Source organism: Zonotrichia leucophrys, chromosome 5 (genome assembly GCF_028769735.1).
Source record: "Zonotrichia leucophrys gambelii isolate GWCS_2022_RI chromosome 5, RI_Zleu_2.0, whole genome shotgun sequence".
Classification (NCBI taxonomy): domain Eukaryota; kingdom Metazoa; phylum Chordata; class Aves; order Passeriformes; family Passerellidae; genus Zonotrichia; species Zonotrichia leucophrys.
In genome coordinates this window covers 2,332,328-2,354,468 of record NC_088175.1, presented here as the reverse complement: position 1 = coordinate 2,354,468, position 22,141 = coordinate 2,332,328, and the positions used below count along the sequence as shown (strand labels likewise).

Here is a 22,141-nt window from a genome sequence, read left to right as displayed (position 1 = left end):
CCCAGTGGGCTGCTGTGCTCAAAGTTTTAAGTTGTCAGTCAGCCTCTGGGCAAAATCTGGGCATTATCCCTAGCAGATCCTCTACTCTTAAAGGATCCCAGATCTTCTTAGAAACATAAGAGATCTCATTAAAGGACACATGGACTCTTCTCCATTAAACTGTCCCTGTAAGGATAAAGAGCAGATCAAAAGTATCTCCAAAAAGCATCTCTTTATTCATCATTCCCCAGCGAAACATAAAAATGGCCAAGATTTAAGACAATAAAAATTTTCAAATTTCAACTCAAGTAGAAACTAATTAATCAATGTATAACCAAAAGGTCATCCCTGATCAGCTGATGAACTCAACTGGTCTTTTAACAAAAGAAACTGGAGATGATGAAGGACAGGATCTCATCAGCAAAATGAGACTGAAGAGCTTTTCCATGTGCCTGAAGAGAAGCCAGAGTACCAACCAGAGGGATCCCAGCTTCCTCAGAGGCCTCTGACTCAAACTCTAGAGTAACAGGGAAACAGGCAGGGAAATACAATTTTCTGCTTTTACCCAAATCCTTCAGTAACTCATGCTGGCTAAAGAGTAGGTTTTCTGCACCGGAGGTTTTTTGTTTGCTTTCCTTAAGTGTTTTTCCTATCTCTGCAAGACTTTGCTGGTTAGTGCAGTTGTCTGCAAACCCTGGAACACAAAGCTCTGAGAAAAGTGTGCAAGATACTGAGACACCCAGAAGATTCAGCCACCAGGGAGTCCAGCATCAAGCTGTGGAACTTACCAGAGCCTGCACTGAAGCAGAGGACCAGGAAAGCCCACACTTACTGATATCCAGGCAAGTCTCAGAAGCACAGAGGTCCAGCAAGCTGGAGGTCAAACACAACAGCCCAGTAACACCAGGGAAGTTCCCTGTCGAATTGTTGTCTGATCAGTAACAGCAATCACAAATGTGAAAGAGCAAACAAGCAGGGAAAACAACATTCCTTTAAAAATTGTTTGATGAAGAAGTTAAGGACCAAAGAATTAGCATTCCAGGTCACAATTTTTCTGCATTCCTGGCTATGGAGCATGTTCTGATGAGACAGAAAGAGTAATGAAAGTCAAGAAACACTTATTCAAGAAACAAATATGTGAGTGTTATGGCTAGGACACATCCATGGTTTAGCAGATGCTGGAGAGGGTGGATCTACAAGACAGGAGGAAAGAAAGCTGTGAGTGGCCTCAGTGGGAAGAAGTTTGAACTTGTTAACATGCAAAAGGCCAGAACAGTTGGATGCAATTTGTAGTTCAGTTTTGGCCATGTTAACTCTATGTCAACAAGGAGATACACAAATACAGACAGATTCAGCAGACACCAAAGCCTACAATCCATCACCCTTATCTTCAGAGATGAGTGACTGGGCTTAGTCAATATAGACTTCCTTTCAGTGAGTGAAGAGAAACAGACGCTCCAGAGAATGAGTCATTGACTTCCTTTCGGATTAAATTAATCACACCCTAAATCTGTCTGCCTCTATGCACAGCCTCTGAAAGGAGATGAGAAACAGGAGCTCACACAGACATCCAAATTTTACCACCCATGTCCAGCCATGACATGGGACTAGATGGAAGAGGTATGTTGAGGTTGAAGAAGTTTACCAAGGGGAAAGGTTGCACTTGAAACATCAACCAGCAAACAAAACAAACAACAAAAATCCACCACCCAACCAAACACACTCATACATGAAAAACATGTAATATCATCCCAAATGAAAATGAGAAGATGCCCCCTTATCCTCAAAGGGAGATGGGGAAAGTTAACAGGAAATGTGAAGATGAAGGAAATGGATGAGAGAGAAATTGCTAATGGTAGGAAAGGACTTGTAAGGGACAAGGCAGTAGGGAGATCAAAGGGTAAAACTGAAGCAATGGTTTGGCTACAACAGGAAGTCTTTCAAAGCCTTAGTGAGTAAAGAAATTGAGGAAGATATGAGGCAAAACCAGCAAAGGAGAACTTTAAGCAATGATTAGTTTAAAAGACAACAAGAGAAAACTCAATGTGGTGCTAATAAACACAGAGATGAGAGGATTAGGATTAGCTTCTATCACAACAGAAATGAAGGCAAGGACAAGATGATGGCAGAGAGCCTAGACCAGAAGTTTCATTATTCAATCAAAGCCAAGGACAGGAATTGATACAGGAGGAAGAGTCAAAGAAAAGATTGCATCCAATGAAGGAAACAGTCTGGAAGACTTCAAAGCCTATGCACAGCTGCAAAACTACAAATTCACTGGGGAGTTACAGACACACTGTGGAGCAGCTCACGTGCCTGGAGTAAGGAGATAGATGGTGACAGGCTGCACAAGGACAGACAGGGAAGGTGACAGGGATTCATTCTATACAGAGGAACTGCCTGAAAGCGTGAAGCTGCTGAAAAATGAGTGACAGGCCAATAAAAAGTAAATAGGTCTGGATGAGAGGCAAGGCCAAAAGAAACAGTCACGAGCACCTGCCATAGACCATCTGATCCTGAGGATGAAGCTCTCTTTGGAAAGCAGGAAGACCTCCAGGTTCTCATGGTGAACTGGATCCACCCCAGCAGCTGCTGTGAGGAACCACAGGGGTCACAGGCAATCCAGTGGAATTCCAGAGCACATCAGGAACAGGTCAAGCAGAAGCTGTGATACACCCACCACTCTTTGGAAAGGAAGAAGTGGTGGAGGGTGTAAAATCTGATGGCAGGCTTGGTTGCAGCAACCCAAGACAAACAAGATCTTGAGGGGTGTGAGGAAGATGGGTAACATAATTACAACACTGGATTTCAGAGGGCTTCAGTTTTTTCTGAGAACAGGTAGGCAACCCTCCATGGTAAAGACTGAGCAAGGGCTTCCTTAAGCACAATCTACACACACAAGTTAATTGGACTTGATGGCATACATCTGAGAGTGCAAAGGGAGACAGTAGAAAGAGCAATCTCTAACACCTTCAAAAAGCTGTGGCAATTTGAAGAGGTTCTCTGGTTCTCTCTGACTTGAAGGCAGCAAGCATCAGGCTTCTCTTCCAGAGGAAGTAGGACTCCAAAGGTGAGTCAGGCTCCTCTCAGCCTCTTGGAAGGCTACAAATCTACCTGGAAACCATTTCCAGACATGCAAAACCCAAGAATGCAACCAGGAATTGCCAGCACAGATTCAATGAGCGTAGATCATGCCCAGCTGCAACAGCCAGAATGCAGTCAAGAGAAATTCTAACTACAGCTCTTCCCTCATCCCATTTCATCCTTCTCCCTGGTGGCCAAATTGCAGAGATCTGGACAAGACCAGTGAACAGCAACTTGAGTGAGAGGCTGGCCTGGTTCAAAGAGTAGTGCTCAGCACTTTCACCATCAGACTTACACTGAGATCAATACTGTTTAATGCCTTCATTAACAACATGAACAACAGGCCAGGAGGTTTCCTTTGCCAGCCTACAATGACATCCCATTGGAACAGTGGCCATATGCTGATAGGCAGAGCCACTATTCAGAGAAATCCCAAGATGCTGCAGAAATGAGCAGACGGAAGCCTCATGAGCCAAATGCAATTTTTCTGCACCTGGGACAGAAAAATTGCAGGACAAAAACACAGGCTGGGGACTGTTTGCCTTTTTTGCAGACAAGGGTCTAGGTTCCTCATGGACAAAAAGCTGAACATGGCTCAGCAGCACCCAGTCACAGCAGTGAAGGTTAATTTCATCCCAGAGCCACGTTATTAAAACTGCAGCCAGCAGGTCCACAGAAGTGATTATCATTCCCTGTTGAGCACTTATGGACTATATTTAGAGTACTTTGTCCAGTTCAGGGCTCCTCTGCAGAAGAGGCACTGGCATATTGGAGCAAGTCCAGCAGAGAGTCCCTGTGATGATTTGGAGACTGCAGTACATGGATGAGGCTGACAGATGAATTTGCTGAGTCTCAAGAAAGCTGGAGAGGGAGAATTCTCTTTGGTGCCTTCAGCTTTGCAGGAGGAGGTTATAAAGATGCAGCCAGAGCTGCATCACCAGAGATGCACAGCAATAGGACAAGAGGCAAGAGTTGCATTTCATCAAAATAAGCTCTAACTTGACACAAGGAAAAAAATTCCTCACAGTGAGGGTAGCCAACCATTGGAAAACAGGTTGTCCAGGGAAATTCTGTTCTATCCTTCCTTGGTAAAAACTGGAGCTCAGCTGCTCTAGGCCCTCAGCAGCTTAATACAACTTCAAAGCCACCGTTTTGTCAACCCCCAGAGGTCTCTTCCAATCTCAGTTATTCTAGAATTCCAGTTTTGCTCTCTGCTCCTCCCCTTTGAATACTTCTGTTCTTCACATGTGTAATATATTGTCCTTTTTTTAAATTCACAATGTATGGTTCTGGCAGGAAGCAGAACCTTCCATAATCACTTGTAACAAACCAGCTATAAAATGAATGATGACAACAAATGTTAAAGAATTAAACAAATAGTTTAAATGCAAACAGTAAAAAATGCATTACAGACCATCTTCAGAAACACTTTCCCATTTAGCATTAAAATACTGTTAGCTATGTTTTGGTATTTAAGAGGACAGAGGGAAACACACATTCATTTAAAGAAATAACTAAATCCAGCACAACAGTTCAGAAATTGGATTAAGCTAGATGCAGCTGCAATCTTCAAACTTAGTTTAGACCAAATTCGAGTATTTGCAGCTGAAACTTTCAATAATCATATAATATATATAATCATGCTATTGCCCCTCCTTCCCCTGTCCCTTTTCTTTTTGGTCACTGAAGACTTGAAAGTATCAGAGCTCCAAGTCAAGAACAACTCCCCTGTAACGACGACTCTGACACTGATACAGCGAGAGCAGATTGCCTGCAAGGAAACAAGAATAAACTGGCTATTTAGAGAGATTATGTAATGCAGCACAGAACTGTAAAATGGGATTTAAAGAGACATCAGTCTGCATTTCAGCTCTGGAAGTAAATGTAAGTGTTGGCCAATACTGTAGAAATTTGAAGAGGCTCAGGAATAGAGGAAGATGTCTTCTCAAAGAGTCTCCCCTCTGAGCTGTATTTTACTCATAATTCTTCTTTTTCAGAAAAACAGTAGTATTTAGCTATTTTGCCATATCCATTCAAACAAAGTTGAAGCTGAAACACCACATCATCTCACAGATGTCCAGGTTTTTACTACAAAAATGAGGTCTATATGTACAGATGTAAAACATTTTGTGGGCCTGAGCCTGTTGAACTTGTGGCGCTTCATACACTCAATTAGCACAGTACTGCACTCTGAAAATCAAAGTGATTATGAACAAATACAACAGTATTAAATCTTCTCTGCATAAATATTTTAGCAAGTGTAAACAAGACTCCAGTTTCTGTAAGCAGCCATTCCCAAACAAACACACACAAACATCAGCTGGTTCAGAAAAGAAAGGGAGAAACTGAACAGCCATGCCCTGCTGCATTATAAATAGTGAGGAAAGGTACAGCAAAGACATGTGTGGTAAGGAGGACTAGTGCTGTGTAATGGACACTCTTACACAAACCTGAAAACTACAAAATGGTCAGGGTTTGCCCATGGCTTTGTTTAGAGCATAAATATACATATTTATAAAAACACCAACACACACCATGATTCTGTAGAAGAGTCCAGAACTAATGAGCAGTTGCTGGGAGATTTTACTTTTGCATTTCTTCACTTTAGAATGCATGGAAAAAAAAGTTATTACCTTAAGCATTCTAATGCAAAACTGTTCTTCATCTAATTCTAAACATCCTTTCATTAAAAGCCTCAAAAAAGAGCAGCATCATACACTCAGCCAAGCCCAGCTGCTTTGCTGGTAATTAAGTAAGAGACAGCGAGTCCAGATCACCTCCCCTGGAAAGACAGACTTTACAGTAAAGAAGAATTTGGCCCAAAGCACATGGGGAAGGAGTGGGGGGAGCAGGGATAGCAGGGGAGGTGGTTGTTTTTTAAAACCCAGCAAGTCCTGCTCCATGGCTGGACTTTCCCTGCAGGTTGCTGGCGAGCAGAGCAGGCGCAGAGCGAGCGCTGCCAGCGCTCTCGGACCACACACGGCTCTCAGCTGCTCCCCAGCACTCTGGGGACTCATCCACTGCCCATCCCTGCTTCCCAGGCCTGGCTCTCCCCTTCAGCAGGAGCACTGAGAGCACAGGAGCGAAGAAGGCAGCAGCAGCAGCAGCAGGCTTGATGTAAGAGCCACCAGGGCCGCCCTCGCTGGCTGTCCTGTGCCAGCATCCCCGTAGGAGCGAGTTCAACACCTCACCTGCAGCACAGCTAACTTTGGAAATGCCAGCACAGTGGCACCAGCAAATAAATAAGTAGCTCAGCATTTTTTATAACTGTTCAGTTTTCATACAGCCAACAAGCAGTGCACTTCAGTTTCACTGAATGAACAACTCCATACCTTTCCTTTAAAATACGTCCACTTAACTTGCTACACTTTCAAGTCTAACCATGATGGATATTTAACATAATTTCACCCCCAAAAAAAGCCATGATCATGGGCCCACAATGACAGGGTGAGATTTTATAAGCTCACTGCCATAGCTCAATTTGCAATTAAAAACTATGTAAAGCCAGAAGTGTGATTAAAAGCAGCAGACAACCGGCTCATTATTCAGCGACAGAAAAGAAAAGGCTTTCAAACACCAATTGCTCTACCTGAAATATCAGCTGCTGTTGTCATGCCTGGGACTGAGCAAGAACATCACTTAGCTCGCTGAAAAGAACTTTCCCAGAGATAGATTGGCAGCATGACAAATGCAGGTTGGCTACAGAAATCAAAGACCAAACACTTGCTCCTTATATAAAGGATAGAAACAGGGGAAAAAAATAGAAGAAAACCTCCAAAGAGCTTCAGAGAGGTGTAACTAAAAAGACAAATTATTTTCCTGTTTCAAGACTGTTTGGGAGATAAGTTCATGTAAAGCAACTAAATGTTCTTGTGTATGATGCTGATATACTTCAGCCAAGTCACAATCACTGTTTTTGATCAGGGAGGCCCCCCACACAAAAGCTGTGGGGAAGGAAGATGCTCAGACATATTCCCCAGCAAACACTCATCCAAGAAAAAGCTGTGTTTAGATTCTAGAGAAACGCCTACACTCTCTTTACTTGTGATTACCTTTTGGCATAACCAAAAGGGCTTGTGAAGGATTCAAACACTCCACGAAGCAACAAGACAGATTTCCTTCCATCAGCATTTTACTTTTTACAATTACAGACAACTGTGAAGTTCTTATGCACAAAAAGCCAATTTATTTTTAAAATGCCTGTTCAAAATTACAGTTTTGATTAAAGTGCCTTAATCCAAAACCAGACTTCATTAAGTTTAGTGGCTTTATCCAACTGCTTATATAGGTTACATGTTAGACAGGAAATTTAAAATTCCAAAGATAGTAACTTCAGACCTGACACTGACACTAGCTCACCTAAAGTGCAAGCTTTACTTTGCCAAACAAACAGGGCTCAATACTCTTAAGTAAAAACAGCTGAATAAAACATCCTGTATATAAAACAACCTGCATATATATCAGCTGAATAATGCTGAGTAGAGTGATCTGACTATACTTCAATCACACAGATCAATCCTAGCCTCTCTATACCTATGAAGATTTAATACCAGATCAATCTTACTCTTCATATACCTACAAGCATAATATAGGCAAGATTTCTTCTGTGTTGAGTTGCAAATGCAAGACTAATTTAGGAAAATACCTTTCCCTAAAATATCTCCCCCAAATGAGTACCTTATCACAAAACCCATTTACATCCATAGTTAATTACATGTCAGCTTCTGAGACTTTGCTATGACAGTCCATCAGCTGTCATCTCCAGGAGTCATGAGACAGGAGTATTAATTAACCAAAAAATGACAACTCCTGTCCCTTGATATGAGCAACAGCAAACTGGAAGACCATTCTGCACCTGGAATAAAAGCTGGATTTATTCACCCTCTTTAAAGAGTGTAGAATATGGAGAACTCAATTAAAATGTAAAGCATGTAATGAGAATATTTATTTTAATGTCATCTGTACGCTAAAACCTTTTTTCCATTTTTCCTCTCTCTATTCAATGATCCCATATTAAGCACATGATTACTTATATGCATTATCTCACACTTGCATTGCTTAAGACCAAAAATATTTGAAGAATTATACTTTTAAATAAACATGAATAAAGTATTCCAAGAAACCTGAAAATGGACTAAATAAAAAGCCACAATAGGTTTAACAGATAATAAAAAGGTACAATGGGCATGTCAACCTTGAAAAAGCCCTTTTAAACCACAGTAATATTGTCAGGTGCCATTACCCTTTGTCAGTCAGCCACATGAACTCATAAATCAGGTGCAGCAGCCAAATGAGAGCACAATGAAAAATCAGCACTAAGCAGACTTGTCCACTGAATAATGAGGGGCCTGCCAAGGTTTTGAGGTCACATTCAGAACTAAAAATTAATTGTATCAACCATATTAATAAAAAGAATTCATATCAGCAAGACTAAATTTTGCTAGTACCATTCTGCAGAGTTTTTGCTCGTGACTCCTTTCCCAGGTTGGCGTGGAATCCTCCTCCTAAAGTCGGTGTTTTCCCTGCACCTGTTAGGGAAAAAAAACAAACACCAGACATGTCAAAGAGAATAACTTAATTAAAGTATTAAAATAAAACTTATTTTGCCAATATAGTGGGTATCTGTATCATCTACAACATGCCAAACTACATTAAGAAGGTCTTAAAGTATTTAAGACATCAAGTACCAATACTGTGCAAATTATTTCTTTCTTGGGATATCATAATAATTACATGGCTCCATAAACTCTCCCAATCTCAGTTCCAAAGAAACTACAAAAAATCTCCCAATGTCTATTTTAAGCAGAACATGAAAATCAGTACTGTAAAACATTTCTCAAAATAACGGAGGAAAAAATTGCTTAGTTAGTATTTTTGTCTGAAGAATATTCAATGAAGAATTTACAGAATTCTAATAGGTAATTATTGGCTTTACAGAATATAAAACATGTTTAGCATTCAATAATGACTGTGTTGGCTACTACAGACATAACACTTATTTTAAAGTAACTTCAGTTTGTCATTAGGTAAACACAGCAACACTCAGGCTACAAAAACTGCAAGTCTGGAACTGCTACTTTCACACCCTGAAAGGTTGGAGACTTAAAAGAAGTCTGAGCTGTAAATCAGCATAAACTAGAGGCTGGTTTGGCCATCCATGCCAATGCTAAGCAGCCTGAATGCAGAGATTGCTGGGAGTCAGTGGAGCTACTCATGCAAACCAATCTTGCAGAACAGGGAATTAAACTACCAAGGACAAAAATAGTCTCCCACTAAAGCAGGAAGGGGTTTTTTTAAAACAATCAGGGTACCTCAAGCAGGATGTCTGAATCTATCAGCTCAACAGCAAGTGAGACCAAAAAGCTAAATTGCATAGGATTGAAAACAAGCAATTTGTTAGTTCAATTTGGAGTTCTACTTAATTCAAGTCTTCAGGATAGGGGAAAAAGCCATCTTGTTGTCTATGATGCCTACAGCTTTTCCTCAAGTTCTTGTGGCTGTTTCCTCCTCTCAGACTAGCTCTTCAGAACAAACTAGAAAGGCTGTGGGATAGACACAGAGAGGGGAATGAAGTTGCTCTTTAAAGCAGTTCAGGGCATTTCTGGTACACACCTGAATAAGATATTTCCATGGCAGGTACAACTGATGAGAAACTCTGACCTAAACTGTTCACTCTTACTAGACATTTTAAGCTCTAGTCTCCTCTCAGTTGCCATCAATACTGAGAAAAACAAACAAAACAAAACCAAAACCCAGAAAAGCTAATAAGCTAATATTCCTGCAGAATTACTATCAGCCCTCAAAGCTTATTTTTCCATACAACTTTTAAATTAGGTTTCCAGTATTATCCACAACAGAAACCAACTTCACTTTGTTAACAGATCCTTTAACAAACAATAATCAATCAGCTCTTGTGGCAGCACTGTCACAGTGCAGCTGGTCTGTAGCTGGACAAGGTAAATCTAGATATAACAAAAATCCAATTTGGCTATCCTGGTTCTTTCCAGAAAAACAGATAAACAGTCCCCAGATAGGCTGGATTCAAACCTATACAGGGACCCTCAGCCAACCCTGTTCAAGCCTAGGTGCACAAACACCACTGGCCAGAGATCTGGGCAGAGAGAGATCCCAACGCTGAGCTTGGGAAATTCAAATGCCCTGGAAAAAGAAGATTTGAACAATAAAACACATTGTTTGTCCAAGACACTCAGTGAGTTTGTAGCGTCCCTCACATAACAAGCTCTCACCTAAATGCCCCACAGATTAAAAGATCTTAACCTAATAATAATCCTAATAAAAAGTGAAAAACATTTAACAGTGATCACCTCACTGGGTACAGAGGTAACTCTCCCAACTCTGTGTCTGACTACCAGAGACAGCAATGTCTCCTTGCCATTCTTACAGGTACAGCCTTGTATTTCCACAAACACTTGAAAACAAACCAATGCAGCAAAACAGAGAGAAGTTACCAAGCTACAAAAGAAGGCAAAACATTTTTGTGTACATTTAGTAAGAATGGTTTACCTGGCAGAAAATATATCAATGATGGCAATAGTTTTACATTCCTTTTCTTCAGTAGAAAATCTAAACAGAAATTCCACCTCCCATTTTCCTTTTTTTTTATTGTTTCAAGGTTTGCTTTACTACAAGCTTCCTCACTAGTCTGATTTGCAGCACACTAGAGCATCAGTGCATGGGAGGAGGACACCATCCAGAAGGCAGGAGCAGGAGCAAGCAGGCTGGAGGCAGGGGGATCACCCAAGACTTGTGTCAAAGGCACTTTTGGTTCTGTACACAAAGGCTCCCCTTACCAGTCCCCTCTATCCTTGAATATACCAAAACACTGAACTGCTTTGGACTATTATTGGTAAAACAACACTTTAAAATGTTTCCCTATTACCATTAAAAAGCTTGCACAAAACAATCTTACAGTGGTGATAAACAATACTAATAACTAAATAATTTAACTTACTCAGGAGTTAAAATCCAAACTAATATAAACAAAATGGAATTAAGTTGAGATTTCAATGATTTTGTTCTTTAAGATTCTTTTTCATTAGCTATCAATCTATAACACCATACATAAAGTAATTTCTTTCCAAGCTATAGAGACTGCAGCAGATACCAGCAGAGCTCTCTGAAAGACAGATTCTGCTATCAGAATTGATGTACCCATTTTTCAGCAAGTTAACTGGAAAGGCTGAACATCTCTACTTAGCATTTGTCTTTGAAAACTGACAGAGAACTAGTCTGTTGAGCACTTACACTCTCAGAACTGCAAACTAATGTTGCCATTGACTATGTAGTCTCACCATCAGCTTTAATCTTACAAGCAAAATGCAAACCAAACTCATTATCATAACTGTTCAGCTGGGTAATAAAAAGATAAACTCTTAAAAAAAGAAAACTGAAATCATCAAATTCATTTAAAGACAAAAATCCCTACAAAGCTAGCAATTTAAAAAGTACAAAAGAAAGGAACAGCAATCGCTAGGCACAAGCAAATTAACATCCCAGCTTAACTGCAATTTTTACATTTCTTGACCTTTTCCATTCTTCCCCCACAACTTCAAAAGTGAATCAAGCAGGCTTTTGGTTTTTCACATTCAGCTTTCAAGACATACAAAAATATATCTGAGAAGTATTTGGTGTCTGCAAGTACTGCCTGCCAAAACTTCAACATTAACACTACCATTTCCCTAAGGCAACTCAAATGCCCTCCTTCAGGAGGTGGTGAATTGCTCCAAGGCCCACTGCCCACTACTCATGCCACCTGCTGAGGAGGGCCAGCTGTGTCCTGGGGACATCAGGCACAGCATGTGGGACAGCTGTGTCCCAGCATCACCAGCCAAGTGAGGAGGGATGGCACTGTCCCACTCTGCTCTGCACTGGGGCAGCCTCACCCCCAGTCTGGGAGCAGTTTTAGGCACCACAATGTCAAAATGCCAAAAAGCCATGAGAATGTCCAAAGGAGGGCCATGAAGACAGTGAAGGCCACATGAGCAGCAGCTGAGGGCTCTTGGCGTGCTCAGCCTGGAGGAGATTGAGGGCAAAGCTCACTGCAGGTACAACTCCCTCCAGGGGAACAGGAGGGACACACACTGAGCTGTTCCCCCTGGTGACCTGTCCAGGACCTGAGGGAATGGCATGAAGGGGAAGGGGAGGTTTAGGTTGGCTTTTAGGTTAAAGGTTTTCACCCAGAGGATGGTTGGGAACTGGAACAGGCTCCCTAGGGAAGCAGTCACAGCACCAAGAGTGGCAGAATTTAAGGGGCATTTGTACAATGCTCTCAGACATTTGCTGTGACTCTTAGGACGTCCTGTGCAGGGACTTTCATGATCCTTGTGGGTCTGCTTCCAACATATTCTATGACTCTATGATTTCTTTTAGAAACTCACTCAGATTTGCAGCTTCACATAACTGAAGCTTCCTTTTTCAGTTTGCTTTGGACATTTACATGAAATTCTGGACAACAGAAGGTGTGGAGAGATGTGTTAGGCAGCTCAGAAATACAGCTACTCCGGTTTTTGTGTGGTACACTCAGTGGGCTACACTGCCCTAACACAACAGAACTGAAGATGCAGGAGATCATGGCTGGAAATCTGATGGTACTCAGTCTAAGCTCACACAGGTCCAGACCCAGACCATAACCCTGCATCATTTGAGTGTTAAACTACTTGTCACAGCTGGGTTAACATCTGAAATCTACAATCTTAAAGGTTTTTTCCAACTGAACAATTACATAGTTCTACAGTGACAATCCCTCCATCAGGCAAAAGCAGCCATTCCCACTGCTGCTCACAGCACAAGCACCTCAGCAGCTTCTGTTTTGCTGCACCAATTCCCTAACAAAGTCACATCACTCTGCTTCTCCATAAAACTGCTCCTCAAGCTGCAAAAGCTGCAAGAAGGCTTGCAGTCTGGGGTAATCTTGACCAGCAACAAAAAACCACAGGTAACAGGAACAGCACTTATCACATCACTCCACACAGTGGAGGCCAAGAGCAGCCACTTGGGCATCTGCAGCTTAAAGGGCTCTTTTCTGTCAGGTAGGGACATGATGAGTTTCAGATTCAGCACCTGGAGGAGAAAGAGATTCAGTCCCAGCATTACAGATTTTGCTTCCTCTACATAAATGAGCAAGTGAAGACAGGGAATGAAGTTGCTTGTAACCTGAAGTGCACTTGCTGTCTGATAGGACCAATCCTACCAAAATCCTTCTCTGTAAAATTAAACCCAAAAGCCATCAGTCCTTTCTTCAGGCCATGGTAGGGGCAAACCTTCTATTTCAAATATATGTATTTACAGATCAAGCATAAAATCTGGTAAAGTCTAGTAAAGAATGCAAACTGCATCACAGCAATGGCTTCATAATCGGGAAGGCAAGGTAATCTAATATAAAAAAAACTAATGAGCTTCCTACTGAAGTTAGACCATAAAAGTAAAAAGGAGGGTAAGTAAACCTCCCACTACAAATCATACCTATAAAAGTAAAATTATGTGACTCAAGTTCTGAAGTTTGTAACTGAAACAATTCTTTTCTCACTCATTTTTCCAGGGAAGTGAACAGGTCTGCAGGCACCAGAGCCTGCTGAAACAGCACTGCCATATAAACTTACATAGACAAACTTTAAATCTATTCCATCATAGCTTATTTTCCTAACTACCAGCTGTAGGGATAAATATATTTGCATCCACCACAACCCAACTTAGGACTGCCAGAGTCTATGAAATCAGTCTGCATCCACGGTATGTGCACTACTCTGCACTGCCACAGCTGACAGCAGCACCCTCTGTTGCTGCCATCCCGGTGTGGAAAAGACTCAAAGCCAGAACAAGCTTCATGTTAACTCTGGTGCACGATTGCCACCTGGAGGATTCGGGGAGAGAAGCAAAATTGATTTGATTCCTCTCACTAAAACACACAGCAGATGATTATTTTAGGTGGAAGTTCCCCCTCTTCCTTCCCAACACAGCATGATTATGAATTAGCTTTGTAATCTGGCACAGGGTAAATCAGGTAAATACTCTTCAGGATTTCCATCAAAGAGTCTGCAAATCCAGCATACTTATATTTTCTTTCTCTGTATTGCAACTGACATCATGATCACTCTGCATAACTTAAAATTACCCAGGAATTAGTGTCATCTCTAAAAATCTGAGTCACAAATATAAGGAAACTTGTTGGTATTAATATTATTTTAACTTTTCAGTACCAAATGTTTTCATTTCAAGTTTAGCATGTGTATTATTGGCAGAGCCCAGTACAGGACTATTTGAGGCTACACTGTAAGAAACATTTAATGTCAGGACCTGGTCTATCAATACCTTACAGGGAAACCAATTAACAATTACAAATTAAAAACAAAATCTTTACTTCTTTCACTTTTTTAATGTTTCAAAATACTCAAGAATCCTTTATTGTTCATAAGAACCGAGCAGACAAAAGCACTGAATCCTACCCAAATACAGAGTTCATCCCCTTTCCCAACTGTCTCACTAGTAATGAATTTGACAGTAATTGATCATCTTAAAAAGTTCTACAGGACAAAAAGGTAGAAAAGATGAATGACTAATAAGCTCAGCTTAAATTTTACATAAGTTTTTTTCTCTCTGTAGTCAGTCCCTTTCTTCTTTCCAGTTTGCTGACCATAACTTTTTATGTCCACAATCCTCAAAAGACAAATATTTAGATCAAGGCAAACTCTTGTCAAGTTCTGCATGAGAGGTCAATGTAGCTCACAAGCCTTGATGTAAAAACATAGAAATTTTAAGGATAAAATAGTAAAGAAAATAGTTCAGTAAGCTTAAGGTATACCTAAAACATTGAGCAAACCACAGCTTTACTAAAGAGCCAAAGATACATTAAATCTGTCATGGGACACTGAAGAGTGAGAGTACACATTCAGGATCTGTGGCTGTGCTAATGGGTCTCTGTAGTAACTTAATTATAATTCACTTGTAAAAAAAAAAACTGTAATAGCAGAAATAAACTCTTCTTGATGTTCTAAAATTTGAACCAGGCTACTTACCAATGTTGTAGAACCTCCTACACCAAAAACTTTAACAACACTTGTTGGTGTGTTAAGGATTAGCAGTTCATAACTTCCCTTTCCCATTATGAGCAATAGCAAGAAGATAACTTCCCACCAGCCTCAAATTAGTGCAAACTCATGTACATTTGGAGATGCAGAGCCTTAATGCATGTTTGCTGTACCAGAGCCAGAGAGCCTGACTCAGTGCTGGAGAAGTGATGCTGTCAGTGCCCACTGCAGAATCCCGTTTCTGTATTTGTTACTGCTCTACAACCTCCAGGCTTAGTCACTAAGTTAAAAGATTTATACATAATTCTTATTTAAATTTGTTCTAGAGATGTGACTGAATTTTATAGCAGGGCAGGCACAGGCAGAGCTGAGGGCATCAGGCACCTCCATGGGGTCAGGGATGGGCTGAGGACATCAGGCTGCACAGGGGGTCAGGGTCACACCCAGCAAGGGTAACAAGGTCAGACACAGCCCCAGAATGTCCCAACAGGACCACAAGGATGGGCTGAGGCCACACAGCACGTGGGCCTGGCTCTTCAGGGTCCATGGGTGGGCAGGGCAAGGCAGGGGGGAGCTGGAGCCTGGCCCTGCTGTGCAGTCCCTGGGGCAGGGATGGGCTCCTGGGCCGGGGGCAGCCTTGGGGGAACCCCAGGGAGAAGCTGGTCAGGAACAGCAAGAACCAGCAGTGCTTGGTTTGTGACCAAGATGCTTGTCAGATCTGCTTTTCTCAACTTACTACCAAGCATTTAAGGGGAATTTCTGGAACAAAAGAAGCTGAGTTTCCCCAGACAGCATGCTTGAGGATTACAAGCTCAGTACACCTTGCAGCATCGTTTCTTTGTGCTGTATTTCTAAGTTACATCTTCCAGCTTGCTGCTATGCTGCCTGCACGTCAACCTTCCCAGGTGGGACTCTTCTTCTCCTTTGATTAATGTCAGAAGCCCCAGCCTTCACCTTTCTCAGCTTCTTTAAACAAAAACCTGAAGAGAGATCTGGGCTGTCAGGTTTGCTCCATGCTCAGCTTTCTCTCACTCTCTTCAGCTTCAGTTTTTCTCCTGTCAGCTTAAAAAAAAACACTTGTGAAAACAGTTCCTCCCTACAATTACCACAGGACAGGGGACTCCCACCCAGACACAGTGAAAGAGCAACCAGAGAACTCCAGACATGGCACACAACTCTTAACTTGGCTTTCTACAAAAGCAGCAGCCATCAAACCAGTGCAAACTGGCAAAGGGCTCAGTGTAACTCCATCCTCCAGGATGCAATTATAGCATAATGGAGAGGCAGAAATGTAGCTCACTCTCAGACCCTGTATTGCTGCACTTCCTGCTGGGATGTGTTCAAATGCAGCAACTGATAGGCTGGTAAGAACTTGGGTATGAAGAAAAATAAAAAGCAAGACACATTCATTCCAATTACAGGATTCAAAAGCTCTCCGAATTTAAGTTAAGAAATCAGAGCAAACAATCTATTTGGCTGGTCTGAACTGGCTATCAATTACAAAGTGAATAGTTATTGTTCAAAACTAGACTCAGCTAGGAAAAGTACATGCCTCAAACACTTTCTGTGCAATCAACAGAGTTCCTTGGAGCTAAAACAGGCATGATAACCCATCTCCACTAATTCCTGACTTATCCAGGGTCAAATCAGTCAGGTTCACAAACCAAATTTCAAGGCAGCCTTCAGAAGCTTCAAGACAGCAACATAGCTAGGGTGGAGTGTTGAGGCTGGATTCATTCCTGACTGTGACCACTCACAACAGAATTAAGAATTACAAATCACTAGACCAGTACGGGGCATATCAAAGCTTTCAGAGGACTTTCCTCTCAAAAGATCAACAAAACAACACACAGTAGCTCCTTCTAGAAGGGGTTATTCCCTTGCTAGTGAAATAACTTCCCAGCTCACAACCCACAAGTGACAGGTACCTTGCAAGAAGAGCTGACTTGCCAGTGTTTGAGACAGACAGCATTGAAAGGAATGGTGGGATTAGCTCTGTAAAGCTCAAAGAAAATTATCTTCTTTCCAGGAAGTCTCAAAAGAACACCTGTGCCCAATCAGACTGAAAGACTAGTTCAATATCCTACCTTTAATGAGAAAGCCCACCAATATACATGCCTGCAAGGGCAGCACAAAACACAGGAGGAAAGTTTGTTGTGATAGCTCTCATAAAATCTCCCACTGCCTAGAGATCTGTGGCTCAAGGATTTCCTGAACCAGAAATTATGTATTTTATCAATGGCCATGATACCTTTTTATTTTGTCTGCCCAATCATCTTAAGCTCATGTAAACTTTTAATATCCACAACTTCAGATTTACATGGGGGTTTCTGTAAAAACCAAAACCAACCAGACAAAACCTCCTAATGCTTCTGAACCTCCTAATGCTTCTGAACCTCCTACCCACTACCTTTGCAATCAGTTAGCTGCTTGATTTCTTAACATTCCCCAGCTTTTGCATTATGTGACCCTGAGCAGCTGCTCATCCTTGCTGTGTTATTTTACTGCATTTACAAATCTCTACTATGGCCCCATTCAATCATCTCTCTTCCAGTCTGAAGAGGCTGAGTCTATTCAGTCAGCCTAACTGAGAAGCTCTTCAGGAAGCTCTCCTCTTAATCACTCCATCTTCCTCTCTGAATCTTTTCTAGTTCTATTAAAGGTTTTCCTGGGGAGGGGGAAAGAAAAGAGAAATCCACCAGAACTGCACACAGCACTTCAGCTGCAGGTAACACTGTGCATATGTAACAGTGTACAGACATGCTGCATGTGCTCTTTTAGCTTCTAACATTCCCCTCCCCAGCCAGGTTCTTCTGTGCCACGAATGAACACTGAGCAATTTGTTTTTATAAAGCTATCCATTATGACCTAGGGATTTCCTTCCAATGTCATCCTAGCCAGTCTGGATGCAGAAGAAACCATCCCACATGTGGAAGAAAGGAACAATGCTAACTCTAACAGGAACTCTTCATCCCATCTGCTATCCTACCACCCACCCACTAAAAGCAACAGGCCCTTCTGCAGTCTTTACTACCCCAAATAATTCAGTATAGCCCACAACCCCATTAATTCACCAGTCACCTGTTTTCCAGATCATCAGTCCAGATTCCATGGAATTTTACTGGTACCTCCTTCTGTACTCTCTAGAGTATATTTGCTATCACTTTTAGAGCTACTCTGCTCTGTCAAGACTTTTCCTTATCAATGACAGCTCAGATTCTATAAAAGCTTCTGGTGAAGGATCCTGCTGACTTTCCTTTGAAAATCCAACTTTTTGCTTTGTCCACTTACCAAAAAGGCTTCTGGTGAAAGATCTTGCTGACCTTCCCTTGAAAATCCAACCACCTGCTTTCCTACTTACCAACTTCCTCAGAAAGCTCCAAAGGATCTTCAAGGCAAGCCACTTTGCCAAAAAGCACTGTTACCCTATATTTACCTGTGCAGAACATGTATTTTTTGTCCTTCACTACTTCTACCTTCTTGGCTCATCCTGTGCATTTAGATAGGGCACTCAGGAACATGGTGCAGTGATGAACTTGGCAGTGCTGGGTTAACAGTTGAACTTGATAATCTTAAAAGCCTAAAAAAACCCTAAAAAAAAATCTTCTCCTACAACCTAAATGATTCTGTGATCCTACCCTCTTGTCCAACACACTTAACTATGCAGAATTTTCCTAAGACTTCATGGAGAGCAAAGCAAACCCCCTCATTCACAGCCAAGCACAAGCCCAGGCTTTCTCAGCACACCAAAATCTCAGCTGCTAAAACATCAAAAAAATGGAAAAGAACTTTCCAAAGGACTCACACATCTGCACTGGAAAACACTGGCTACACCAAACTTCTCTTTGGAAGGCATCAGTGTTGAGGCTTCCTACACCAGGCACATAATTAGCTCAATGCAAATACTGCCAGAGAAAACTTAACTGTGATCTCACACCTTCCTCCAGCCCTGAGAGGATAAAAGAAAGGATTTCCAATGTTTTATAGGGATTCTACATGACTTATTAGCAAGAACTTGGACATTTTGTATTAATATAGAGAAGTGGAGGACTCACTCCAGTAAAGAAATTCAAGATTCTGAAACCTTAACATGTAGCTTGGCAGAATAAAAGGTTTTCCTACATGTAAAAAAGAGAAATTGGTGTCTCAGGATTTTCCACTCCCTTTTGCTTTTTTATGATGAAGGTGAAAATAAATGATTAATAAATGCATCTGTATGCAACATGTAATAACACCAATAGACGCTGGATCTTGAAAGGATTTGAGGAATATTTTTAGTAGCTCTGAACTCCACAAATACCAAAAGCCCAGTTCAATTCCCAGCCCTGCAACAAAGAACCTGACATCCCTCATCCTTTGCAAACCTCAGATAACGTTCTCCAAGGCACCCAGCCCTACCAACCATGAGCCAGGGACTCAAAAACAGCACCCCAGGCACCTCTGACACTGCAAATGCTCCACACAGCAACACTCTCTGAGATCATCACACCACAGTCCAAGGAGCCTCAGACCAAGGCATTTCATTCCATTTTAGTGGAAATTTACTAATATAATCAAAAGTCACTGAAAGGTGTAACTTACCAGAAAATGTTGCTTTCAGAAAGTACGTGGTTTCTGACTTGAAAGAAATATACATTCCTTTGTAAATTCTCCACCCTTTGGGGAGACGCAAAGTCCTTCTTACACAGTAAATTACTTTTCTCCCCATTCCAGAGGATTTTAATCAGTCATAAATACATTAATAAACAAGCACATTAAACAATAAACATGAGGAAGACACTGCTATTGCAGCACAAATATAACTTTTCAGATTAGCTTGCATCACTCAGTTCATGTTGAGGAAAAAAAATATTCACAACAGAAGCATCTGTTTTGGAATGTAAAGAACTGTACCAGCATAAGTCATCCATATCCTAATTTCCTTAAAATATTTCTGGTGTGAAACAGGGCCTGCACTCACAAAATCACAGACTCAAGACTTACAATCACATCTCAAGATTTACACAAAAAGAAAGGCTATACCTTAAAAAAATTTTATTAAGTACTGTGCAATTCATCCATTAAAAAGCCTCAGTATGGTGCATTTCTTTCTTTTCCTTAGATTTATTTTTTAAGGATAAAGCCATCCCAAAATGAGCTCTAGCTTGCATGCCATCTGTCCTGCATAATTTTGGGTGGGAGGGAAAAAGCAGAACAAGCCCTTAAAAATGTAGTCTCCACATCAAAACAGGAAAAAGTGAAGGATGCAAGAGCTGCTTATAAGCTGTAAAAAAAGTAATGCCAGCACCCTGAGTTGGAAGACAGGAATGGCATCAGACAACTCCTAGCCTACAGTAAACTCCCAAACTCCAATTTGCAGAGCTGCATTCTCCACCACAGAAAAAATTCCTTTCTTCCCCACAGCTATACAATCCACCAGAGCCACTTGTTTCACTGCTAAGCTCTTTCCCATGCTTTTGCTTATGTTTCTTTCTCCTTATACACATTCCCCATACGGATTTTCCATCTCTCCCCTTTCAAACACTACATCCTCCCCACATCCATTTTCCTTCTCTCCCCTTCTAAACACTGTTGTCTTCTTGTTGGGGCCTTTTTCCATGTTTTACCCTCCTGAGCATTCACACCATCACCCCAACCCAACTACTGACAGGAGACTCTTGACCCTTCACATCCAGCCTGTTTCTCCTCCTTGTGCCCCTATGTATTCCCTTTATCCATTAAACACTCAACCCAACCTTTCCTGTCCTCTATCCCAAGTAATTTCATCTACATCTCCATTTCATGTGCACCCAGCCCTTCGCCCCAAACTTCCTCACACACCTGCCCCAGTCCCTCACACATGTACTCCATCACACTCAGAGCATCTCTCTCATCCTGCACAGCTCTTTTCTCCCATTCATCCCATCCTACTCACCCCATTTCTCTCACCCTGCACAACACGCTCTCCTTCTCCCCATGCATCGTCTCTCCCACTTCCACCCTGTGCAGCACCAGTTCCCACACGCACCATCCACATCCCATCTCTGCACCACATGGTTTTCCACAGTCTGTCCTCACAGCACCCTTTTCCCTATACATTGTCTTTCTTATCTCCCAGCACAGTGTCCTTATCTCCCCTATACACGGTCCTCACTCCCCTGTAGCATCCCCATAACCCCACCCCCCTGGCAGAGCATCTCCCCATCCCTTTCCCCACACTGCCCACTGTTCCCATGTCCTGTCTCTGAACTCACAGAATCTCACAATCAGTGAGGTTGGAAAAGACCTCTAAGGTCGCTGAGTGCACCCTAAGACTGACCAGCACCTTGTCACCCAGACCATGGCACTGAGTGCCAGGGCCAGCATTTCCTTACAGGGACAGCAACTCCACTGCTGCCCTGGCCAGTCCATTCCAATGTCTAATCACCCCTTCCATAAGGAAATTCTTTCTTATGTCCAATCTAAGCCTCCCCTGGTGCAGCAGAAGACTGTCCCCTCGTCCTGTCACTTATTCCCTGGGAGCAGAGCCTGACCCCCACCTGGTTCCACCCTCCTGTCAAGGAGCTGTGTAGCGGCAATGTGCCCCGTGAACCTCCCTTTCTCCAGGCTAAACAGCCGCACATTTGTGCTCCACACCCTTCCCAGCTCCGCTGCCCTTCCCTGGATGGGGTCCAGCCCCTCAATGTCCTTCCCGAATTGAGGAGCTCAGAGCTGGGCACAGCACTCAAAGCGCGGTCTCAGCAGTGCCCAGCACAGGGGTGCGATCACTGCCCTGGTCCTGCTGGCCACACTATTCCCGACAGAGGCCAGGATGCCACTGCCCTTCCCACCCACCTGGGCACGCCTTGGGCTCATGTTCCGCCGCTGTCGATCAGCACCCCCAGGTCCTTTTCCGCTGGGTCACTCATCCTTGTGCTCTATCCCTAATCCCACACCGCAGCCCCTTCGCCCCGTCCCTATCCACGCCTCTTCCAGCGCCCTTTCCCTCCTGCCATGTGCCCCATCCCCGCAGCACCCTCTCTCCATCCACCGCCCGCTATTCCCCACACGCCGCT

The 22,141-nt window shown here is 42.4% G+C and overlaps 1 protein-coding gene across 1 annotated transcript in view; it reads right to left on the bottom strand.

Annotated features, from left to right (window-relative positions):
• BRF1 (BRF1 RNA polymerase III transcription initiation factor subunit) overlaps positions 1-22,141 on the bottom strand; it is a 172,781-nt gene that overhangs the window by 150,289 nt on the left and 351 nt on the right. Inside the window, exon 2 of the mRNA XM_064713416.1 lies at positions 8,511-8,591. Within this exon, the coding sequence (XP_064569486.1) occupies positions 8,511-8,591 (81 nt within the window). The remainder of the gene's footprint in view (positions 1-8,510; positions 8,592-22,141) is intronic.